At 41.6% G+C, this 20,934-nt stretch overlaps 1 protein-coding gene and 2 long non-coding RNA genes across 3 annotated transcripts; all 3 read left to right on the plus strand.

The window, feature by feature from the left end:
• Positions 1 to 16,523: 16,523 nt before the first annotated feature.
• Positions 16,524 to 18,391, plus strand: LOC307081862. Its single transcript, XR_013812173.1, has 3 exons — positions 16,524 to 16,653; positions 16,886 to 16,951; positions 18,340 to 18,391. It is a non-coding gene; the product is annotated as an uncharacterized lncRNA (long non-coding RNA).
• Positions 18,392 to 18,545: 154 nt separating this feature from the next.
• LOC307081914 (uncharacterized protein) lies at positions 18,546 to 19,715 on the plus strand (the record flags this gene model as incomplete). Its single annotated transcript, XM_079745286.1, has 7 exons — positions 18,546 to 18,567; positions 18,697 to 18,741; positions 18,832 to 18,896; positions 18,999 to 19,079; positions 19,265 to 19,331; positions 19,497 to 19,650; positions 19,708 to 19,715. The coding sequence occupies exons 1-7, from the start codon at positions 18,559 to 18,561 to the stop codon at positions 19,713 to 19,715; spliced, it is 429 nt and encodes a 142-aa protein (XP_079601412.1). The 5' UTR covers positions 18,546 to 18,558.
• Positions 19,716 to 19,749: 34 nt separating this feature from the next.
• On the plus strand, positions 19,750 to 20,657 carry LOC307081902. The gene is made up of 3 exons (XR_013812175.1): positions 19,750 to 19,848; positions 20,032 to 20,151; positions 20,619 to 20,657. It is a non-coding gene; the product is annotated as an uncharacterized lncRNA (long non-coding RNA).
• Positions 20,658 to 20,934: the final 277 nt, after the last annotated feature.

Genomic DNA, 20,934 nt, shown 5'->3' on the forward strand with positions numbered 1-20,934 from the left:
GAACATTTCAAAAACCTGCTTACAGAATTAGATACAAAAAAATAATGTACAGTTCTAGGTGATTTTAATTTAAACCGGGCAGAAAAAAACCCAAGAAAGAAACTTAAAGCACTTACAAATCAATTTGAAATGACTCAATCGATAGATGGACCGACTAGAATCACAAATTCCTCAAAAACACAAATTGATCAAATTTTTTGTAATAAGCTGAGAGAATCACTAAATCTTTTAACCTCCTTACTGGTTTGTCAGATCACAATATGACTGTTATTTCCAGGATATTAACAAACAAACGTTTTACTTTTCGCCAAGACACAAAAAAACACTCCCATGGATTAAGGAAACAGGATATGAATACATTTAAGGAAGAACTAAGTCAAAATGAGTAGACTGATGTTCTACAAACAGATGATCTAGAGGCTTCTTGTGAATCCTTCATAGGCACAGTAAGTAAAATTAAGGAAAAATACAACAAACCATTTAAAAACAGACGGGCTAAGAGTAACCTACCTCGGTTTAATGAGAAACTGTGGGATTTAATGAAAAAACGTGGTTTTTCCTTAGCACTTAAGTCCAAATCAATTAATGATGGATGAGTTTTTAATAAACTCTGCAACAAAGTGGTTAATGAATTAAGAAAAGCAAGAGCCAATTTCACCATGACTATTAGCAAATAATATGGAAGAATATTAAAAAATTAACAAAGACTGACATTAAGCAAAATCAAGGACACTAACGTGAACTGAAAGTACAGGGAATTATTACAAATAATTTTAATGAAATTGCCCCCGCACTTAATAAATATTTTATTGACTCAGTACAGAATTTGTCACACACCTTTGGTGCAAGATTTAAACAAATCTCAGCACCGAATGACACCAAACCGGTTTTTAACATAACTGAAGTTCTTCAAGGAAAGGTTTTCAAAATCCTAAGCACTTTAAAGTCCTCTAAGGCAAAAGTTGTGTTTGAGTGGGACTCAACTTTTATTAAAAGCAATAATCACTCCTTCAGCACTGCAATTGCACGCATGGTTAATATGTCATTTAAACAGGCAACCTTCCCAAATGCATGGAAGTCTGGAGTTGTACTTCCAATTTTTAAAACAGGTGAACCAACTGAAGTGAACAATTATAGACCCATCAGTATATTGCCTGTTGTATCAAAGATCGATGAAAAAGTGGTAGCTGAACAACTAACCGCCTTTTTAAACTCAGGACAAGACTTACTTCATTCCATGCAATTTGGGTTCAGGAAAAATCATTCAACTGAAATGACAACCTGCTATCTCATTGAAAAAAAACGAAAAAAAACAATATTGACAGTGAGAGTGCTGTAGCTGCGGTATTTTTGGACTCGAGCAAAGCATTTGATACTGTTAATCATAGCGTTCTGCTCTCAAAAGTGTCCAATTTTAATTTGTCTGTGGAAACAATGAAATTGATGGAGTCCTACCTCACTGGAAGAAAACAATGCACCAGAGTTGGGGATAGTACCTCGTCTTTCATTGGCTGCTCTGTTGGTGTCCCGCAGGGCTCAATTTTAAGACCTCTGTTATTTAGCTTATATGTAAATGATCGGCCTCTTGTATGTCCAGAAGTTGACACCCAAATATACGCAGATGACACAGTCATCCTCGCACATGGAAAGACCAGATGTGAGGTGGCAGCCAAATTAACAGAAGCAATGGCCAAAATCTCTGATTGGCTCTCAGAGTCCTGCCTGACACTCAACATCAGTAAAACAGCATGCATGTACTTTTATAATGCAAAAAATGGAAATCAGCCTGATATCAATGTTAATGGAGAAAGGATCTAGAATGTTTCAAATTTAAAATATTTAGGAATAACTGTTGACTCACAGCTCTCCTTTAAGAAACATGTGAAGCAGGTGTGTACAGTCAAATTCAATTTAAGGAATTGTAGGTACATTAGGAACCAGCTCCCTCTGGATGCAGCAAAACTTTACATGCACTCCATGATCTTTTCACAAATCTCATACTGTTTTACAAGCTGGTCACAAACTGGAAAATCAACACTCGCTCCACTGCAAACACTTTACAAACAAACACTCAAAGCACTGGACAAAAAGCCATTATAATATCACCACTGTAAAATAATTCAAAGACATAATCTCATGACCTTTGAAAGTTTTGTGTTTCTTGCTGATGTATGTTTAGTTTGCAAAATAATGAATGATTTGGCAGCCCCTCCGTTGAATTAGTTTGTGTCACTGCGCTCAGACAATGGAAGAAGAACTAGGATGTCCAACAGAGGGAACTGTGTAGTTGCACAGATCCACTGAGTTTGGCACATCTGTATTTTCAGTTAGAGCCAACAAGTCTCGGAACTCAGTATGAAGCGAGATAAGAGAGTGGAACACCTTTGCTGGTTTTAAATGTAAGATGAAGTCGTGGCTGAAAATAACCCAAGCAGGTACCCATCATGCATAGACTGTTGTCTTAATGTTGTGATGTCCTGTTGTTGTGGTGTCCTAATGTTGTGATTTTATTGTTCGTGTTGTGTTGTTGTGTTTTACTGTTGTAAAATTGTGTGTTATTGTTTTTATACTTCAGTGTTAAGGCCCATTCACACCCTACGGTAAATACTAATAGGAACCCTTTCGTCCTGGAGGTCGTTTCGTCCGTCAGTGGGTCCGTCGCCTTTGAGCTCACGAATCCGGAGTGCTCCGGGAGAAAAGGAGCAATACCAACGGAAATCGAGGCGGTAGTATAGAGTCAGGAGTCCAACCATTCGCGAAAATATAGAGTAGTATAACATCTAAGATATATTGTATTTAACGTTTTATACTTATATTATACTATATACCTGACCTTTTTATTTGATTGTTCACCTGCTTTGGCAATGAGTTGTAACTGGTCATTTAAAAATGGCACAACATTTTGAGGAGATAATCTGCGGGTTGGTAAGGGGTGTCACATTCCACCACCGCGTAGGCCTACACTTTATGTGCCTTTTTTTTTGCTGATTTCGGATGACACAAAGCAAAATCATCTCTACAGATGCCATGTTTGCGATTGTTGATGCTGGTCATTTGTGACACGAGAGTCACTGCCCTCTAGAGGATGTATTGCGTAACATCCGTAACAACGCTGAAACCGGACGGAGGTATGAAGGGTAGTCCCGGAGAAAACTTTTGGTATGGACGGACAAATTTTGTCCGGATCCGGAGGTTGGAATCGGCCTTTAGGTTACCCTTTTGACAGAGATGTTATCCTCTGTTTCCTGCCCAGGGACTACAGATGCAAATGAGCTTATAGCTAACTCTGGTACAGCTCTGCTAATGAGCTGTACATTGTCCCTGCTAAATAAACAAATAAATAAACATATGTTCCCGACAATTACCTATTTTTTGAATTGGTATGGCAATGATGTCAGGCTTACAAGAGAGCTTTGTCACTTTACATTATGGAGGTGGAAACAGAGCCCGGAGTGAAGAAAAATGTCTATAGTATGGCTGCCAATTGATCACAAGTTTGGAGGTTATTATTTTTTGACTCAATGACTCACAGGAAGACAATTTATAGTGTAAAGCACCAGGTTTATGTTTATTTATATAAGAGCAGCACTATTTATGTGGAAGTGACTTCCAGTGAAAGTCACGTAGACAAGCCTATACATAACTCAGCCTGATGTATGGGTGCCAGTGGCGAGGTGCTTTCTGACACCTGTTTAAAACAATGCTGGCTCTGAACACGTTCTACCCTGCATAACTGCTGCATGTTTCCTACTCAAAGGGGGAAAGGACATTGTTTGCAGAACTATACTAAACCGATGTGTACCTAGAGGGTACCCTGCTGTTATGTATTTAAGGGATCTCTACCTCCTCTGACAGCCAGTGATGGAGAGGCTGCTATGCCATGCTGCAGATGCATCTCAACACCCTTCTAATGCCCGGGTACTAACTTTCATACCGTCAAATCTACCTAAGCTCCGCTTCAGAACGTATTCAAACCCACAGTGCCATATGGACACTCGATTCCCAAAATCTTCTGCATCTGGAAAATATTCCCAAAACCTTCCCCATCCAGAAAGATTCCCATGCAATATGCACTTCATATAGCTACATGCGTTGTGTTGGGTTTGCTTGACCCTGTCTTTCTACTGTGCCGCCACCTTGTCTTGTTCTGTAGAACGTTGAAATCTTTTTTTTGTGACTCTTGAATGGAATTCTATTCTATTGTTTGTAGAGCATTTATAACCAACCAAAAACATTTGTGGTCCAAGAAATCATGCAGTCCTAGGTTTCTTACATTCTGACCATTGAGAGCGTTGCAGGGTGAAAAGCACACGGTACCCAAAGCAGACAAAAACACAGCCGTTGTCAAACAATGTTGGGGATCAAATGTGGTTCCCTGTTCTGACAGTGTGTGACTGCGTTTGTGTTTCATTGTGAAAAGATCATAGGGCGTACGCACACAAACACCTACAAACCTCCCCCTACATGCAGATGATTTATGTTTTCCTCCATCATTCTCTCTCTTACACACACACACACACACACACACACACACACACACAGTCACATGCAGTCTGTTGCCTAGCAACGGCTCGGGGCTGTAGTTCTTTGCAGAGCGGGTTTCGACTTTCCCTTTAAGTGTCTGTCGGACTGCCACCAATTAACGGTTGCCGTAGCGATACCATTTAGTTTCCATTACAGTCAGACCGGTGCAGTATCTGTCATTGTGGTCCCAATTAGGCCCTTACAGTTCACTAATTACCCTACAGAGTTTTAAGCCGCTTCACACCAGTGGCATGTGTGAGCAGGTTGTGAGAAGAGCAGGTGCATGATGATGGAAACTCCATAACATAACATGCATCATTTGCAAAATGGTGTTTTTCCCCATTATTCATCTTCCTCTTTCTGACCCTGTTCACACAAACATTCTGGTTATACAGGAAGAGGGGACTGGGGAAGTGTGACAGTGTACTGCTAACTTGTCAGGGTTACAGGCTGCTGTTATAGATATATTTAACACACTTTCTGAACCCTGCAAATTAAGATTAATTTCCCTTGATTCTGAGCATCCGTACCTTTTTGGGCATTTGTAAAACGGAAAGTAACCCAACAAATTGTTCTGTATGTCAGTTTGCTTGGTATGGTATTGTTCAATTCTTAGAGGACCACACATAAGCATACATGGATGCAGATAAGAGACGTTGTAGCTCACACGGCAGCAGTCCATTGTCCATTCTGTTTGGGAAACCATGGACAGTCAGTGCGGACGCTAATGGCCCGACCGTATTGTCAACTATAAGCCACATTGTGCTGTTGTGCAATGTAGGGAAAGGACTATATTCACCCCCAAAATGACACTGATGACACATATCAGGCTGTCATACTGGCACTTTTCAACTTAATAGCTGGCAAGGCAATTTGTATGCTCTTCAAACAACAATTTAGTTGTCTCTCTGCATTGATTTCTGAGTGTGACATTGACGTGTCTACTTTGGTCTTTTCAAAGCTTAGGGGAACAAGGTGTGATGAGAGGGGCAGGGAGACAGAGGGGGGAGAAGGAGATAGGGATGAAGGGAGAGACGTTGACTGCATATATTGTCAGGAAACATCTGTCTGGAGGTCTTTCATTCTGACATGCCTTTGCTACACCCACCAATGATGATCACACCTACCTCTTGAGTGGGAGGGGCTCCCAATTACACTCAAACTGAAGGTGATTGGCTGGCCACGGTACTTGATTGGCAAACCCTCTGCCAATCGTGTACTATGGAGGTATTTGGTGTCAACCAATAAGTTGGCACCATATAGAAAACAAATGGGAACCAAAACTCAGCAAAGTGCCCTCAGGATAACCCTACCAGAGAAAGTAATCCGTTCCTCCACATTATCCTCTTAAGGATAGGACTTATAGAAAGCTCTGATATTGGGATAATTCTATATTCCAATCCATACATTTCCATAAGATAATCATCCCCCCAAACCCATATCTGACGTTCTATTGAATCAGATTATTCAAACTTGTTCCGCTTCCAGAGTGCGGCCCCCTCCCCACCAAACATTCCCTCATCCAACGAGTGATAAGTACCCTTTAATGATTTCTGCTCTTGCCCTGTGTGTGTGTGTGTGTGTGTGTGTGTGTGTGTGTGTGTGTGTGTGTGTGTGTGTGTGTGCGTGTGCGTGTGCGTGTGCGTGTGTGTGTTTGTGTGTGAGATGTTGCAACATAATTAGGGTGACTGAAGTGTCTACCACTCTCTCTGATTGCCTGATAATGGCCGAACTGTATCTGTGTTTCCTTGAAATTTCAATGCAGCAATTTCTGTGAGGTCTGGTTGGTAGAGACATCCAGACCGAAGCAAAAGGCAGAGGGAGCGAGAGTGGAGGAAAGCCAGACAGATGTAACTATGTGAAGTTATTTAGCTTCATGGAGCCTGGTCACATGGGGCACTCCTGTCACATTCACTCTACGGCACTTTGACATGGTGTCAATCAGGCCCGCCCATGCGGTGGTTGTGATGTGAATAAACAGGGGGTTGTGTTTAGCCGATGTTTTCCTGATATTGCTGTGGTGTTACCTCATGTTGCGTCAATGGCATAAAGAACAGGTGGTGGCTTGACTGTTTCACTAATGGGGCTTATTCTCACCAACACTCACATAAAGAATGGTCCTATATGCTAGTTATATTAACGCTTCCTAAACCCTCTCTCTTTCTCTCTCTCCCCTATATAGTTCAGATTTTGACTTTTATGCCCAGTTTCTGAGGGCATCCAGGGGCTACGGGTGTTGGACTGTGAACGTATACTGCCCATTACGGCGGCCTTGCCCAAACGTAACTCAGCGAGGCATACATGCCTGCGTCCCTTAGTTCAGCTTTGGTGACCATAACAAATAGCTCATTATGCCACGCGCAAATAGAGCCGCATGAGGAAAACATGAAACAAACATTTTGTTCTCTCCCTCTCCTGCAGGATGGTTCATTTATCAACAGGCCAAGTCTGGAGCCCAGCCGACTGCCGCTCGCTGATGATATAACGTCACTTTGTTGTTCATAGTGCGATACGTTACAGCCATAAGGAATCAATGTTTCCTCACAAAAAACCCATTTGTTCGTCTGTCCATTAACCCCCATGGGAAATAATGTGTCTTTAAACCAAAGTCATCCAGGATACCGCCTGAAGACAAACGTCTCTTGGATGTCAGGCCCAGGCCCACGAGGGATGTTGTGTAGTCAATGTTTGGAATTCCCCACGCACATCACAACAGCATATGGATTCAGGAAAAAGCACTTTAAAAGCTTGATACTCTGTAAAACCACCATTTTGCTTTAATACAAAAAAATATTTAATGTGTCTATTTATACAGCACCCTTTATATCGAGTGTCTAACTAAGACAAGGCTGTGTTCATGGGTGGAGGAATTAATGACAAGAGGTATTTTGATTGAATATGTGACGCAAAACATTTGTCCGTGTGCAGCGTTGCTTGTTATCGACATTTGTTTCTGCGGCGTGTGCATCGGGTGTCAATGCGTATTCACAATGAAACAATGGAGGCTCATCTGCCAGGCTTCACCGACGCCGCAGGGACCTGTGAGGCTGAGTGGCGATGAAGGAGATGGGAACCAGTAACATGCAGCCGCTCTGAGAAGGGAAAGACCGCCATGCTTTCATTCTTTGATATTCACGTAAGGTTGGTGCTGGCTCCTCTAATGACATGCAAATAAGCTATATAGGATAAAACAGCCCTTTAATTGCACTGCGATGAGACTCAGAAATACTGCATCGGACCAGAGAGTCTAAATAGTTGGAAAAAGAAAGGCAGATTAAAATAGGATCGAAGCCAATTACTGTGGATGTGGGGAGCCTGACCGTGAAAACAGAAGATGTTAGGGCTAACCCCAGGAGTTTATACAGGGAAGATATCCTCTCACACACACACACACACACACATACACACACACAAATATTTGCAAGGGATGTTTGCTAAAGGTAGACCTAAAAGCTACTGGAATCAGGGTGTACTTACTGTTTCTCCACAAAAAGCTCTTGTTGTTTTATTTGTTTTTGATTAAGTAACTATGAGATGAAAGCTTGTATTTGGTACCCAAATGTGAACGGACCTAACGTTGATAGAATATCATATCATGCATTTTCATGGATGAATGTTTCTCTAAGTTTGTGAGGTTATCTCTGTGTAAATGTTGTGTTATTGAAATAACCTTTCTTTTTTACCGCAGGCTTTTGTCAACTGACCAACCTTAGCCTGTTCAGAACAATGCACATGCGGTAAAATGAGCCGAGATGAAATGAACGAGGATGATACCAAACAGACCATCAGCCTACTGGGAACCAGACACCCTTGAAGAGAGAGGTCTTATCATGTTTCTTTAAAATCATACTGTGTAGTCATTTTAAATGTTATGGATAATATTCACAATGCCAAGTTCAACAAACAGAATACAAAGTCATCATGGAAAGAATCAATTGAATAACGGGCCGTATAATGTCAATGTGGAGGACAATGTGGAAAAAACAAACCAAAACTACTTGGTACCCATGAATGAAAGGCCAAGAAATGTCCTCCGACAGGGAAACCTCCTCATTAAATAATTAAATTGTGTCAAACGGATATGTCTTCGGCACACCCACCTTGCCCTGTGTAGTGGAGAGCTTGGTGTCTGGTTCCCAGTATGCTGCTGGTGTGTTTGGTATCATCCTCGTTCCCGGCCCGTCACCCAACAATTCAGTGGAGCGGATACCGCAGGGGGGTGACGGCCGGGCGCCAACCTCGCTGAGCTGCTTCCCCTGCATGGGTGGGGGGCTCCTGTGGTGGGGCCACTGGGCTCATATGGTGGGGGCCACTGGGCTCCTGTGGTGGGGGCCACTGGGCTCCTGTGGTGGGGGCCACTGGGCTCCTGTGGTGGGGCCACTGGGTTCCTGTGGTGGGGCCACTGGGCTCCTGTGGTGGGGCCACTGGGCTCCTGTGGTGGGGCCACTGGGTTCCTGTGGTGGGGCCACTGGGCTCATATGGTGGGGGCCACTGGGCTCCTGGGGTGGGGCCACTGGGCTCATATGGTGGGGGCCACTGGGCTCCTGTGGTGGGGGCTCCTGTGGTGGGGGCCCCTGGGCTCCTGGGGTGGGGGCTCCTGGGGTGGGGGCCACTGGGTTCCTGTGGTGGGGGCCCCTGGGATGGCGGCCCCTGGGCTCCTGGGGTGGGGGCTCCTGGGATGGCGGCCCCTGGGCTCCTGGGGTGGGGGCCCCTGGTGCTAAGCATGAATCGATGGGAGGGACGGGCTCCCTGCTTGGTCCGACTAAAGTTACGGGGTACCAGTGACATACGCTGGGTGCTGTGAAAGCCGGACCAGGCCCCAGCCTCCCTGTCAGCATGGGTTCCCAGCCAGGGGATGTGAACCGTGAGGCTGAACCACCGCACACTCATAGGCCTCCAGAGCAACCAGAACGGCTGAAGTGCAGGCCTGAGGGGATTACCGACCCACGCTGGGAAGAAGGGCTGTGGTCAGCAGGAGTACAACAGGAGTAACAGTGTTTCCAGAATGTAAATCATGCAAGGGTGTTGAGGTGCTCCATCTTAACCTAAGGAGTTCAATATCAAAAGGAGATCAACTTAAACAGCTTCTGACAAACTCTTATCTAAACTCGTAGCTCTGAGTGAACCCTGGCCGAAGTGAAATACTGCCTATCATGCAACCGGCGTGATTGATGTTCCCGGCCAAGGCTGGATTAGTACACTGAGCTTTATACAAATATAGATCAAACAGAATGGAGGCTGTTTCTCCATGGCTCAAAAAATAACCATCAAACATTGAGTGTTGAAAAGACTGTCAACGTGTTTTTCCATGAGAAGCAAAGTGAAATTAGATCAAGAGGGAAAAAAGGAAGTCAGGGATTTTAAAACTTAGCTGTCATTCTGGACTACAAATCCAAGTATGATAAACCAGTTAAAAAGTTATGCAAGACAGTAAAGACAAATCTCAACTTTTTAAGAATGACAAGACATGACCCCTTAAGGCAGCTCACCTGTACATGCATACCGTGATATTTCACCTTTTCCCTGTTGAGGTATTGTATGAGGCAGGCACAGTGAACTCTCACAGCACAAACAACACACTACATCCCTACACAAGGGACATCCCTACAAGCACTGAAAAGAATGGATCCAAATAAAAAGAAAATGGCACCATTGTGTATTTCTGCAGTAGTACAAGTTTCTCAGTAATGACAGCTTTTTAAACAAGTTTTCTAACATGTGTGAACAATCTCGCCCCAGCTGTCCATATGTCACCAAAACAAACCAATAGGATTCCCACTATGGAGATCAGGAAATGGCCACTGCAGGTGGGCACTGCGCAAAATTACTTTGGGTCACTTATCTTTTCCAGTAAAATAATTGATTTTTTAAACAGAAACAGAAATAAACTGTTTTATGAAACTGTGAAACAATGGCTAAAACCAAACCAAACCTGGGACCATTGGACCCTGATCATTGACACAGACACACACATAAACAATCATAACCGTTGTGTGTGTGTCCATGCATGCACATGCACATGCAACAAAAAGCATTGTGCAGACACACATATATATATATATATATATATATATATATATATATATATTCCCATGAATTACATACACAATACGCAAATACACATATTCAACACACGTATGAGATTTCAATGTGAATTCATCTTTTGTATGATCATTCATAAGACATTATTTATCATGTGCTCAATTTAACCAATTCAATTTAGTAATAATGATATGATTCAACCGTTTATATTTAAAAGGCTTAACCAGGGACCTGGTGTCGCTAATAAGCTAAGGCTAGAAATCCTACGTGCAACACATTTATTTAAAGTGGTGGTAAATGTGTTACTTGTTTCGTCCTTGGCAAATCAACAAATGCATGAATGAGGAATGCCTTAGAGGAACATCAAACACACAGGTTTGTTTTCAACCTAGCACCTCGTCAAGGTGACTGAAGCCTTATGGGAGATGGGGAGGAAATGACACGATGGATCGTCAGGGCGTTGGCGTGCTGCAGGCAGACTGAAGGCAGACTGATGGCCCAGGCCTGGAGCGGCTTTACAGCAAAGCAGACAGCCACCATTTGCAATGGCGATAGGCTTGACAAATGTACGGGGAGGGGCTTAAGCAGGACTTAATCAGTGTTTTTTTGTTCTGAGCACTGATCCCGTGTCCCACCAGTGCCACAAGCAGTGTGGAAAGTGTCCATCAAAGTAATTATACCCACAGGGTTATTCTTTTTTTTTTTTTTTGCTGTTGCCGCACGTGCAGACTCACCTTCTCGTTGTTAAATCCCCATATCGACTTGTCGCTTCACAACTTTAGTGCTGTAGAATCCTTTTAAACTGGTAACTTTGGAAAACTATTGTACATATGACTTGGCGATTTAAAGTGCCAGTGGACCCAAAGTCGTGTTTTTGCTGAAAAAATGTGAAAAGTGAAAATGGAAACATAATCATCGCTATCCATGCTATCGCGTCACTGCTACTATAATAATAGTGTAATGCAGAAATAATGTCTGTTGAATCCTATGTTTCTACCTACCCCAGAAAACAAGCTGAAAACAGGGAGTTCACCTGCCCTTCATCAGATGTGCACTAGTGAGAGTGGATGTTTTCTTTGAATAGAATAGCTATGAATAAACTTGAAGATAAAAAAACATGGCTTTTTTCATTGTAGTCCATTAAAAAACAGTGATAACTTCAAATCAGTTGGTCTGGATGATGTAACTTGCTGCAAGACAATATGCTCATTTGCTATGTGTTACTGTCATAACCCTGTGATTGTAGGACAGACCAATACATATTCATATAACGAGAGAGAGTGAGCTATATGCCCAACCATTGTTTTTACATGCTCAATTGCAGTATTAGTATGACCTAAAAACGAAACGTCAACACTGTTATGCCTATGTTCCGAAATATACTTTTCAAGTTAGATTCAAACGCAAAGACAAACACACAGCACACACACGCTAGAGATGCTTCATCTGCTACAGTTCATCTCAGAATGTCTTTTTAGCAAAACTTCATATAAGAGTGAACACACACACACACACACACACACACACACACAGACACACACGCACACACACAGGATGTGTCTTTGCTCCAAAACTGTGTTCCATCCAAACCACGAGTTGAAACCCCTGCTGATCTATCATTATTCCCATCGGTCTCCCTGAGAATATTCCGCCTGTCCATAATTCTAATCAGAAATCAGCTTTTGTTAGGAAACATCTTCTGCCAAATGAGTACTGTCAGGGGGCCATCAAATGATCTCACTAGGTTGCTGTGGCATTTTCAAGCTTTTGAGTTAGCAACTCCTTGTATCGATTCTCATGATGTGAAATACAAATGATATGATTTTATATTTATATTTAATGTATTGACTAAAAGTGTTTATCATGTCTCTTTCTTGTTCCCATTTAACTGTTTTGGTCTTTCTCTTTATCTCTAGCTTTTTATTTTCTTACAATTTGTAAGGCTTTTCAAATCCGCCTTAGGACGTGTGTATTTATATGTCTGCGGTCATTACTTATGTTTGCAATCTCCTCTATGGGTGTGTCGGAAGGACAGAGGGGAGGACATTGAAGGGCATTGTTCCCATTATCCAGCATTCGCTATGACGTGCACTTTCCAACACTGTATTTGCCAATTCATATCTCATGTTAATTTCCATGAGGAATACCTTTTCAGCGAAAACCTGCAACCTAGGGAAGATTCAGTATTCACACTTATCAAGAGAACACAAGGGACGTTTTTCTCTGTGAAATATTTCATCCAATTGACAAACAAGACTGTTCCCATTTGTTCTATAGCTTTTCAGATGTTCTGCACCGAATCTTCAACAAACGTCCTTCTTTAAATGTTAATGTATTTGTTTTCTTGGTCCAGAAGGGAACTTGGGACACGGTAGGCTGGACCATCCTAGCCAACCCCAGTGCCCAATTATGGGCTTTACTAGGGCTGTACAGTTGTTGTTTTATCTAGGCATTCCCTGAATACATTCATTAAGCTATTTTCGCACTATTGAATCCGGTTTCATGAAGAACTTCATGAGTACAGTGAACAGTGGGTAGGATCGTTTCAAAACCAGCAGGCTGTTTTGGCTTGTATAATCAGAGCCACAAATTTGAGTTTCTTGCGAACATAATCACAGCTAGTAGTTAAACAGGGTAACAGCCCTCAGTGGACCAAGGGCCATTACCAACATCAAGCAGAAACATCTGAATTCATATTAAACACACACCGGAGTGGAGACGGAGATGGGAACCCCCCCCGCCGATTGCCACCATTGAGATATTGTTTTGGAACTTCAACATCATATTTAAGCAACAACGATGTTCAATGCTGCAAGCATATTACAACTTGCATAGAGGCGATGTTGACAGCACTGTTCAGCACTGCAAACATACGATAAATGGACTTTCTCCCACAAGCCATAATCATCAATATAAGCCCCTCAACCCCCAGGAAAACCCATTCTTGACAACCATGCCAGTTATTATGATGCCAGGCTTAGAGACAAGAGAATATTAACATAATACATATCTTAAAGGTAACCATGCCCCAGCTATGAATTATGAATGTCTCACCAGCCTGATAATGGAAGAGCACGGAGTCTACATCCCAGGCATATTTCTTTACATAATTTCATCAAGAGCGCCTCCTTAGCTGAACAGCCAACATCTCCAGGAGAAGATCATAACATCTCTGTTATGATATTTGATATGCCATCCCCTCCCAAGGGGTTTTATATTAATGTTATGCTGCCTCCAGAAGCACATGCATCTCAACAGAAGCAGGAGTGTTTGTGGTCCTTTTTTCTCAATTAAACGTAATCTTGATTTCCCCAGTGGTTTTTTGGTAATGTTCCTCCCAGCTCTTGAATGGAGCTCTCTGGGATGATTGCAGTGAAATCATAAATAGGGGTATGGGTATATTACATGTTTGATTACTTAACTGAACTGAAATGCACCAAGGCTGCTTCCATGTTACCCACATAACAAGGTTGCTGTTGAGAAGGCAGACATTGAATGGTCAGGGGATATGATGCTTTGGTAACACTTTATTTGAAGGTGTCAACATACGATTGACATGACAATGCCTTAACTATGACATGACACTGTCATGAACTTGTCATAAACGTTTTGAACATGTCATAAACTTTTATGACTTTGGTCATTAATTGTCTTTTGGTTGTTGTTATGACAAGTTGACATTGTTTGGGTTGTCTTGATTATGACAAGTTGACAAGTATGACAATCAAAGTGACATTACCAGAAGCTATCTTGGTCATAACAAATTGACATTACATTTCTTTGGGATGTTTTATAATGACAAATTGACCCGAGGTTGTCTCTGTCTTGACAGCTTGACATAAACAGAAAATGCAAAGCTTTTTGTATTCATGACGTGTTGACATAATGGTTATTATAAGATGTGTAAGGTTACAGACCAATTTTAGCACTTAGTAAGATAGATGTGTGACAGGATATTTCATAAAACTGGTTGTCATGACGCCATTATGACAGTGTCATGAATAAATGATCAGACCTCAAGTAAAGTGGTACCATTTTGATCTTTCATTAAGATATCGTGAAGGATAGACTGGCTGTCATAACACCATTATGATAGTCTAATGACTACATTATTTGACCTCAAGTGGTACCATTTTGATCTTTCATTAAGATATCGTGAAGGATAGACTGGCTGTCATAACACCATTATGATAGTGTAATGACTAGATTATTTGACCTCAAGTAAAGTGGTACCATTTTGTTTTGTAATTAAGATATCATAAAGGATAGACTGTCTGTCATGACACCATTATGATAGTGTAATGAATACATTATTTGACCTCAAGTAAAGTGGTACCATTTTGTTTTGTAATTAAGATATCATGAATGATAGACTGACTGTCTGTCATCACACCATTATGACAGTGTAACAGATAAATTGGTATACGCTGTGCAGAAGAAGGACTGGACCACAATGGAGGCTGGTTGTCACATTTATTCAGATATGCATGAGCTGCGTTGCTGGGTTGCGCTGTGCGGAAGAAGGACAGGACCACAATGGGGGATGGCTGTTCACATTTATTTAGATCTGCATGAGCCAAAAGAAAAGTGTCACTGAGCATCTAGTACCCCATACACGGGTCAGCATTCCCCTCCTCAGTTAGGTTAGCGCAGACCGCTAATACCTAGAAATATTTATTTAACAAAATAATAATAAAATAAGATACTTATTGCAATTTGCTGCATTCCCACAAACGTAAATATGGCCAGCATTGATATTACATATTGAACAAATAAAACATTCATACCTGCATGAGCCAAAAGAAAAGTGTCACTGAGTAGTGATGGGTCGTTTGTGACCGAATCAGTTTGAATGAACAAATCTTTAACATGAACGAACCGGTCTGATTCTTCTCTCTCGTTCGTCTGGTTTGTTCTCAGACTCGACTCCTCCCAGACGCACTAGTCGCTGACTCGCTGTTCGTTCACTGACTGAGTGGTGAAGAGGGACCGACTGAGAGACGTCACGACTCATGAGAGCCAGCCAATCGTATGCTGTTGAGTCCAATGGCGCATTTCCACCGGCGGGTACGGGTCGGTTCGGTGTGGCAAGGTGTGGCACAGATCGCGTTTCCACCGCCAAAAGTGGGCGTGACCTGGACTGAGCCGTATTGAGCCGTACTCCTCTCGCAGTACTTCTTCGAGGAATTCGAGGAAATCTGCGTGCATACGGTGACGCAAAAGTGTGTGGATTTCGATTGGGTATGCATGTCAGGCGGCTAGGTGGTGCTGTGATACACTATCACGCAACACCACCATGTCTGAGCGCATGCTTAGAATCTTCCTTCTTCTCTTACCCGCGCCGCGAAAACCAAAACATAATTACAGATCCTTCTGTTCAGTAATACTATCTGTACATATCCTGCACATTTCGTGGAAAGACTCCTGCAAGTTTATTAGAGCTGCCAGAGCAGCTTGACATTCCGACGCTACGGCGGAGCGTATTCAAGTTTTCCACTCTGGAGGGTGGTTTCAGATTTTTGCGTTTTTAAGCCCCAAAAACACTGTCACTGTCTAAACGAAAGGCACTTCCGAAAAAATATTTGGTCGTTTTTACCCGCATGCGTCCTCGTGTAAACGGGGCCTGAGCTTTGCGCTGCGTGGACGGCAAGTACTAACGGCTGCGGCCTGCTGCAATGCAATGGGAGGCGGGGCTTGACCGTCCAGCAGGTCAAGCCCCGCCCATGACACACGCTTGCCCCGCCCATGACACACGCGTCATATGCCAAGCTCTGCGTAGAAGTTCAGGGACAGTCGGGATTTCGGAAACTCAGGATGGAGGATATTGTGTTTTTGCAAGTATTAAATAGGTAGATTTCATCAAGGAGAAATGATGTCGGTGATTGAAATTACGTTGCAGGATCCAGGGTATGCATTTTTTTTTTGTTATGTAGTACAATATTTGATAAGTGAATATACTTTTTTAAAGATACATAATAGAAACTTGTCCTCTTTGCTTTACAGGGAAAGGCCGTTTTTGCTGTAGATGGCTATGTCATTTCCACGTGGAAACAACCCTTCACTGCGATACCTCTTCTTGCACGGCCAGTAAGTTTTTACTTTGCCTAAATAAACAATGAAGTGATCTATCTGTTGTACCTACACTTTTATTGTATTGAACGTGTACATATTGATCACCTGTGACTAAGGTTAGGTGTTTTAAATGTCTTATGAACCCCAGAAAGAGTAGCTGCTACCAGGTGTAGCAGCAAATGGGGATCTTAATCAAATCAAATCAAGTCATAAACTACAAGCTGTTGTTGTCATGGCGATGATGCAGGTTGACGCAGCCTCCAAAGACTGCATCTTATTCCCAATATGGATACCGGGACACTGGATACTAGGCGTAAGTGTTAAAGGTGTTAGATCAGAGTGCATGTATTCATAATAAATTTGTACTATTTTATCAAATTGTCACATCTTAACATCTTTTTATTCCACTGGACAGCCACACAAAAGCATAAGAGTTGGTCAGTTTTTATCACGACTGTGTTAATATGAAAGCTGTGCTTATGCAGATGTCATAATTAAAAATGTGCTTCCATTGCCGTGTTATTAAATATTTTACAGACCCTCCAGCCTAAACAACGGAAGATATGTGTGCTTGACTCTACCAAGCCTACGGGTTTTGGAGATTTGAACTATTTATCAATGCTCAGGTTTCCAGTCACTGCGTCTGAAGTTCAGGAACCGTTCACTGTTCCTATTAGAGTAGCATATTTTGGGAACCGTTCACTGTTCCTATTAGAGTTGCATATTTTGGGAACCGTTCACTGTTCCTATTAGAGTAGCATATTTTGGGAACCGTTCACTGTTCCTATTAGAGTAGCATATTTTGGGAACCGTTCACCGGTCCTATTAGATTTGCATATTTTGGGAACCGTTCACTGTTCCTATTAGAGTTGCATATTTTAGGAACCGTTCACTGTTCCTATTAGAGTTGCATATTTTAGGAACCGTTCACTGTTCCTATTAGAGTTGCATGTTTTGGGAACCGTTCACTGTTCCTAGTAGAGTTACATAATTCTTGTGCAGTGTTGTAAGGGAGCGCTCGTAGACTGTATTGTACATGATTTATCTGTCTGGTGATGTGCTCATTTTATTTGTGGTGGCAATCTGCAGACCTACTGTTGACACAGAAAAAAAGATGATCAATAGTCATTGCAGATGTCAATTTATTCAAAACATATAAATATCTATACATATGAAATGCTGAGGTTCCATGTACTCTTAAGTTATTGCTAGGATACAGACAAAAATCCTGAGGCACTGACAATCATATCAGGAGCATTTCATCAATTGTCCGTGATGGATTCACTAGTAATGCGGTGGAGATGTACACTGAGGATGGTAGAGGCTACTCTTACATCTTAGATCAACCATTTCATAACAAACATCTTGATTGACAAAAAAAACAGCTGTGAGTGGCTCTTCTGTCTTTGTTGCATGACTGAGAGATTGATAGATCCATCATACCCACAGCCATCAGGCTTTTTAATTCCCTTGCAAATGGTAGATGAGCTGCAAGACAACTGAATTTCTGTTTGGGGAGTAATCACGTCACTCTTATCTTATCTTGTTCCAAAATTATAAATGGAAGACTAAGTTTGGAGTCATGTGTTTAAAATATTGCCCACAAATATCATGTCACATCCTAACATAAGGTCTTGCATAGTATTTCCATAGTTTTTTTATTTCATGGTGTGTTGTGTGTTGCTTTATGTTTTTTCGTAGCTCAATTGCAAAACAAGTAATACCTGGACCATGGACATTTGTCAATAAAAAGGTTAGGGCTGTTCTTAAATTTGATATGCCCTGTGAAATGTGCTATGTATTTACATTTTACTATTTAATTTATTTAAATAAATGAATTAATATGTAATCTAATTATTATTATTTTTTCTTTTTCAGAATGTCCCAACACAAGGAACAACCCTTGACTGTGGTGTCTTCATGCTAATGGTGAGTTCTGAAGTTAATGAAGTGGTGGGATTTTGCACCTCATCATCAACACTTATAGCGTACACAGGCCCCAAGAAAAAACTAATACGATAGTCATACTTTGAATAATAATGACTTTTTGGATTGCAGTATGCACTATACATGGCACTGGAGTGGCACTTTGACTTCTCCCAGGTGAGAAATATTTAAGTGTGAGTTACTAATGGCCATACTGTATTTAAGGTTTGGAATTGCAATGACATATCTGTCTGCATCATCTAATAGGGAGATATGCCACATCTGAGGAGGTGGTGGTGCCAGCTCCTCCTGGAGAACATCCAGCAATGCATGTGTGTTTTTATTCATCTATTTATTAATTTCTTCTTTTTTTTAATCTTTTCTTTTGGGAGGGTTGTTTTTCACTGGTCTGATATCTGAATATTTTCTTTTAGGAAGAAGAACTCCCTCCATCCCCCACAATCCTTCACAGCCCCAGCCCATCAGCTGCCTGAGTTCGAGGCCAAAAAGGAAAGGTACTGTACAAAAGTGACTGTTAAATCAGGGTATGAACCCAACCGTGAATTCTTGTCCAGTACTTTCTAATTTTGTTTGTTAAACGTTTCTCAGTTTAAAATGTTATATTAGAAGGATCTAGTATAATTAATATGAAATATAATATAAAAATATAATATGAAATAATATGAAAATTTCCACGTAGGAAGAGAAGACGGTTGCATGGACCTCAGCCAGTAGAAGAACGGCCACTCCACATATCTATTGATATGGTATTTCATTAATAACTTTACTCACTACTTAATATCTGAACTAGCTGTAAAAAATTAACATAATAGTAATTACTCACCCTTTAAATTGTTTTATAAATGTCTTGCATTGTTCTATAAATGTCTTTTCCAAAAGAAAATATAAAAATGTAATGTTCATTATTTCAGTTGCCACCTCTAGTGTTGGAGGATATTTTTGCACTGGTTGTCCTCAGTGAAGGAGACGTGGCCATCCTGACCCTCTCCCTCGTTTGTCACCACTTCAGAGAAGTGGTGTCCACCAGGGTTTTTAGGAGGAAGGCACATTTTCTGTGGCTGAACAGTAAGATTTTGAAACACCAAACTCATGTTATACCCATAAACCGCACTTTTTTCCAAGTTGAATGAATTGGTCAAAATTGTCTTACAGGAGTGGCATCTTGGAGCAGGTTCTCGGCAGGGTATCGAGCTGAGTACTATAAAATGTATTCACTTGATACGTGCAGAGAGTGTAACATTACATACAAAAACTGCATTCCAGGTAAGCAAAATGTTAATATGATAGATATTTTTGTTATTACCTCCAGAGATTGTAGTAGAGCACATTTTGAAACATTTGAAATTGTCAGTAATGATATTCAAGATAAGCACCAAATTCTAAAAATTAAGTGGGGACTCAAAAAATAACTCTTAATAAATTAATAGATCTTTTATTTACCCACAGGCTACGCAGGAAGGGGGAAGAGAGGGGAGCTGCAGGGGATTTACAGCGAGAGCTCACACCCGGCCTTCTGCCCCAACTTCTGCCAGATGTGCTTCCCTGAGTAGAGTTGTGAATTTATCGGTGAGTGTGTCTTATCTCAAAACATTTTTCAAAGCTCTGACAATATTTGATTTTTTTCATCCTTCATGATACGAAGCCTGCAAGGCTAGTTCAGGCAGACGACTCATGCTGCGCCCATCGTGATGAACTGATCAGTCACATGCTCTCCTCATTCAAATAAGGCGTGCTATTTAAACCCCCCCCAGCTTACCTGCTCATCCCAGGCTATGCTGCTGCTGCTTAGATCTTGCTGCTGCTGCTCCTATGGGGTTTTGGAAACCCACCTCCTACCTAGCATCCACCTGTGGGCTCTGTTTTTATGTTTCCCGATGGATGGGTCTGCAAAGCAGATCATTAAAGGAACGAATAACCAAGGCAGAGCCTGTCGCCAAACCTGCTGCAGCTATGCTCAAGGATGCCTGTGCTGTGCAACCATGCTCAAGAATATGCTACGGCAAATCGAGTAACATGTTATGCTTTCCTTTCAGGAGGGACAGAGATGACAGGACATGACCCTCTCTCATCATTCATGCTTCATTTATTTGTTTTCTACTGCTTATATTGGTCAGTTATATGTTGATATGTTTAACAGGCCAATAAATGAAAATAATTTTCTTGAGTCCTTGAGTCATTTTATCAGTAGTTAGATGCTGCAGATGATTTTTCAGTCTGTGGTGGCAAGATTGTCGTTTTCTTTTCTCATTCTGCTGGTGAGGTGGCATCAGACACAAGGATGCAAGGCAAAAAAACTGGGAAAAACTACTTGGTGGTGGAGAGATGTACACTGAAGATGAGAGGCCATTC

The sequence above is a fragment of the Pollachius pollachius genome, assembly GCF_949987615.1.
Source record: "Pollachius pollachius genome assembly, chromosome: 10".
Taxonomy (NCBI): domain Eukaryota; kingdom Metazoa; phylum Chordata; class Actinopteri; order Gadiformes; family Gadidae; genus Pollachius; species Pollachius pollachius.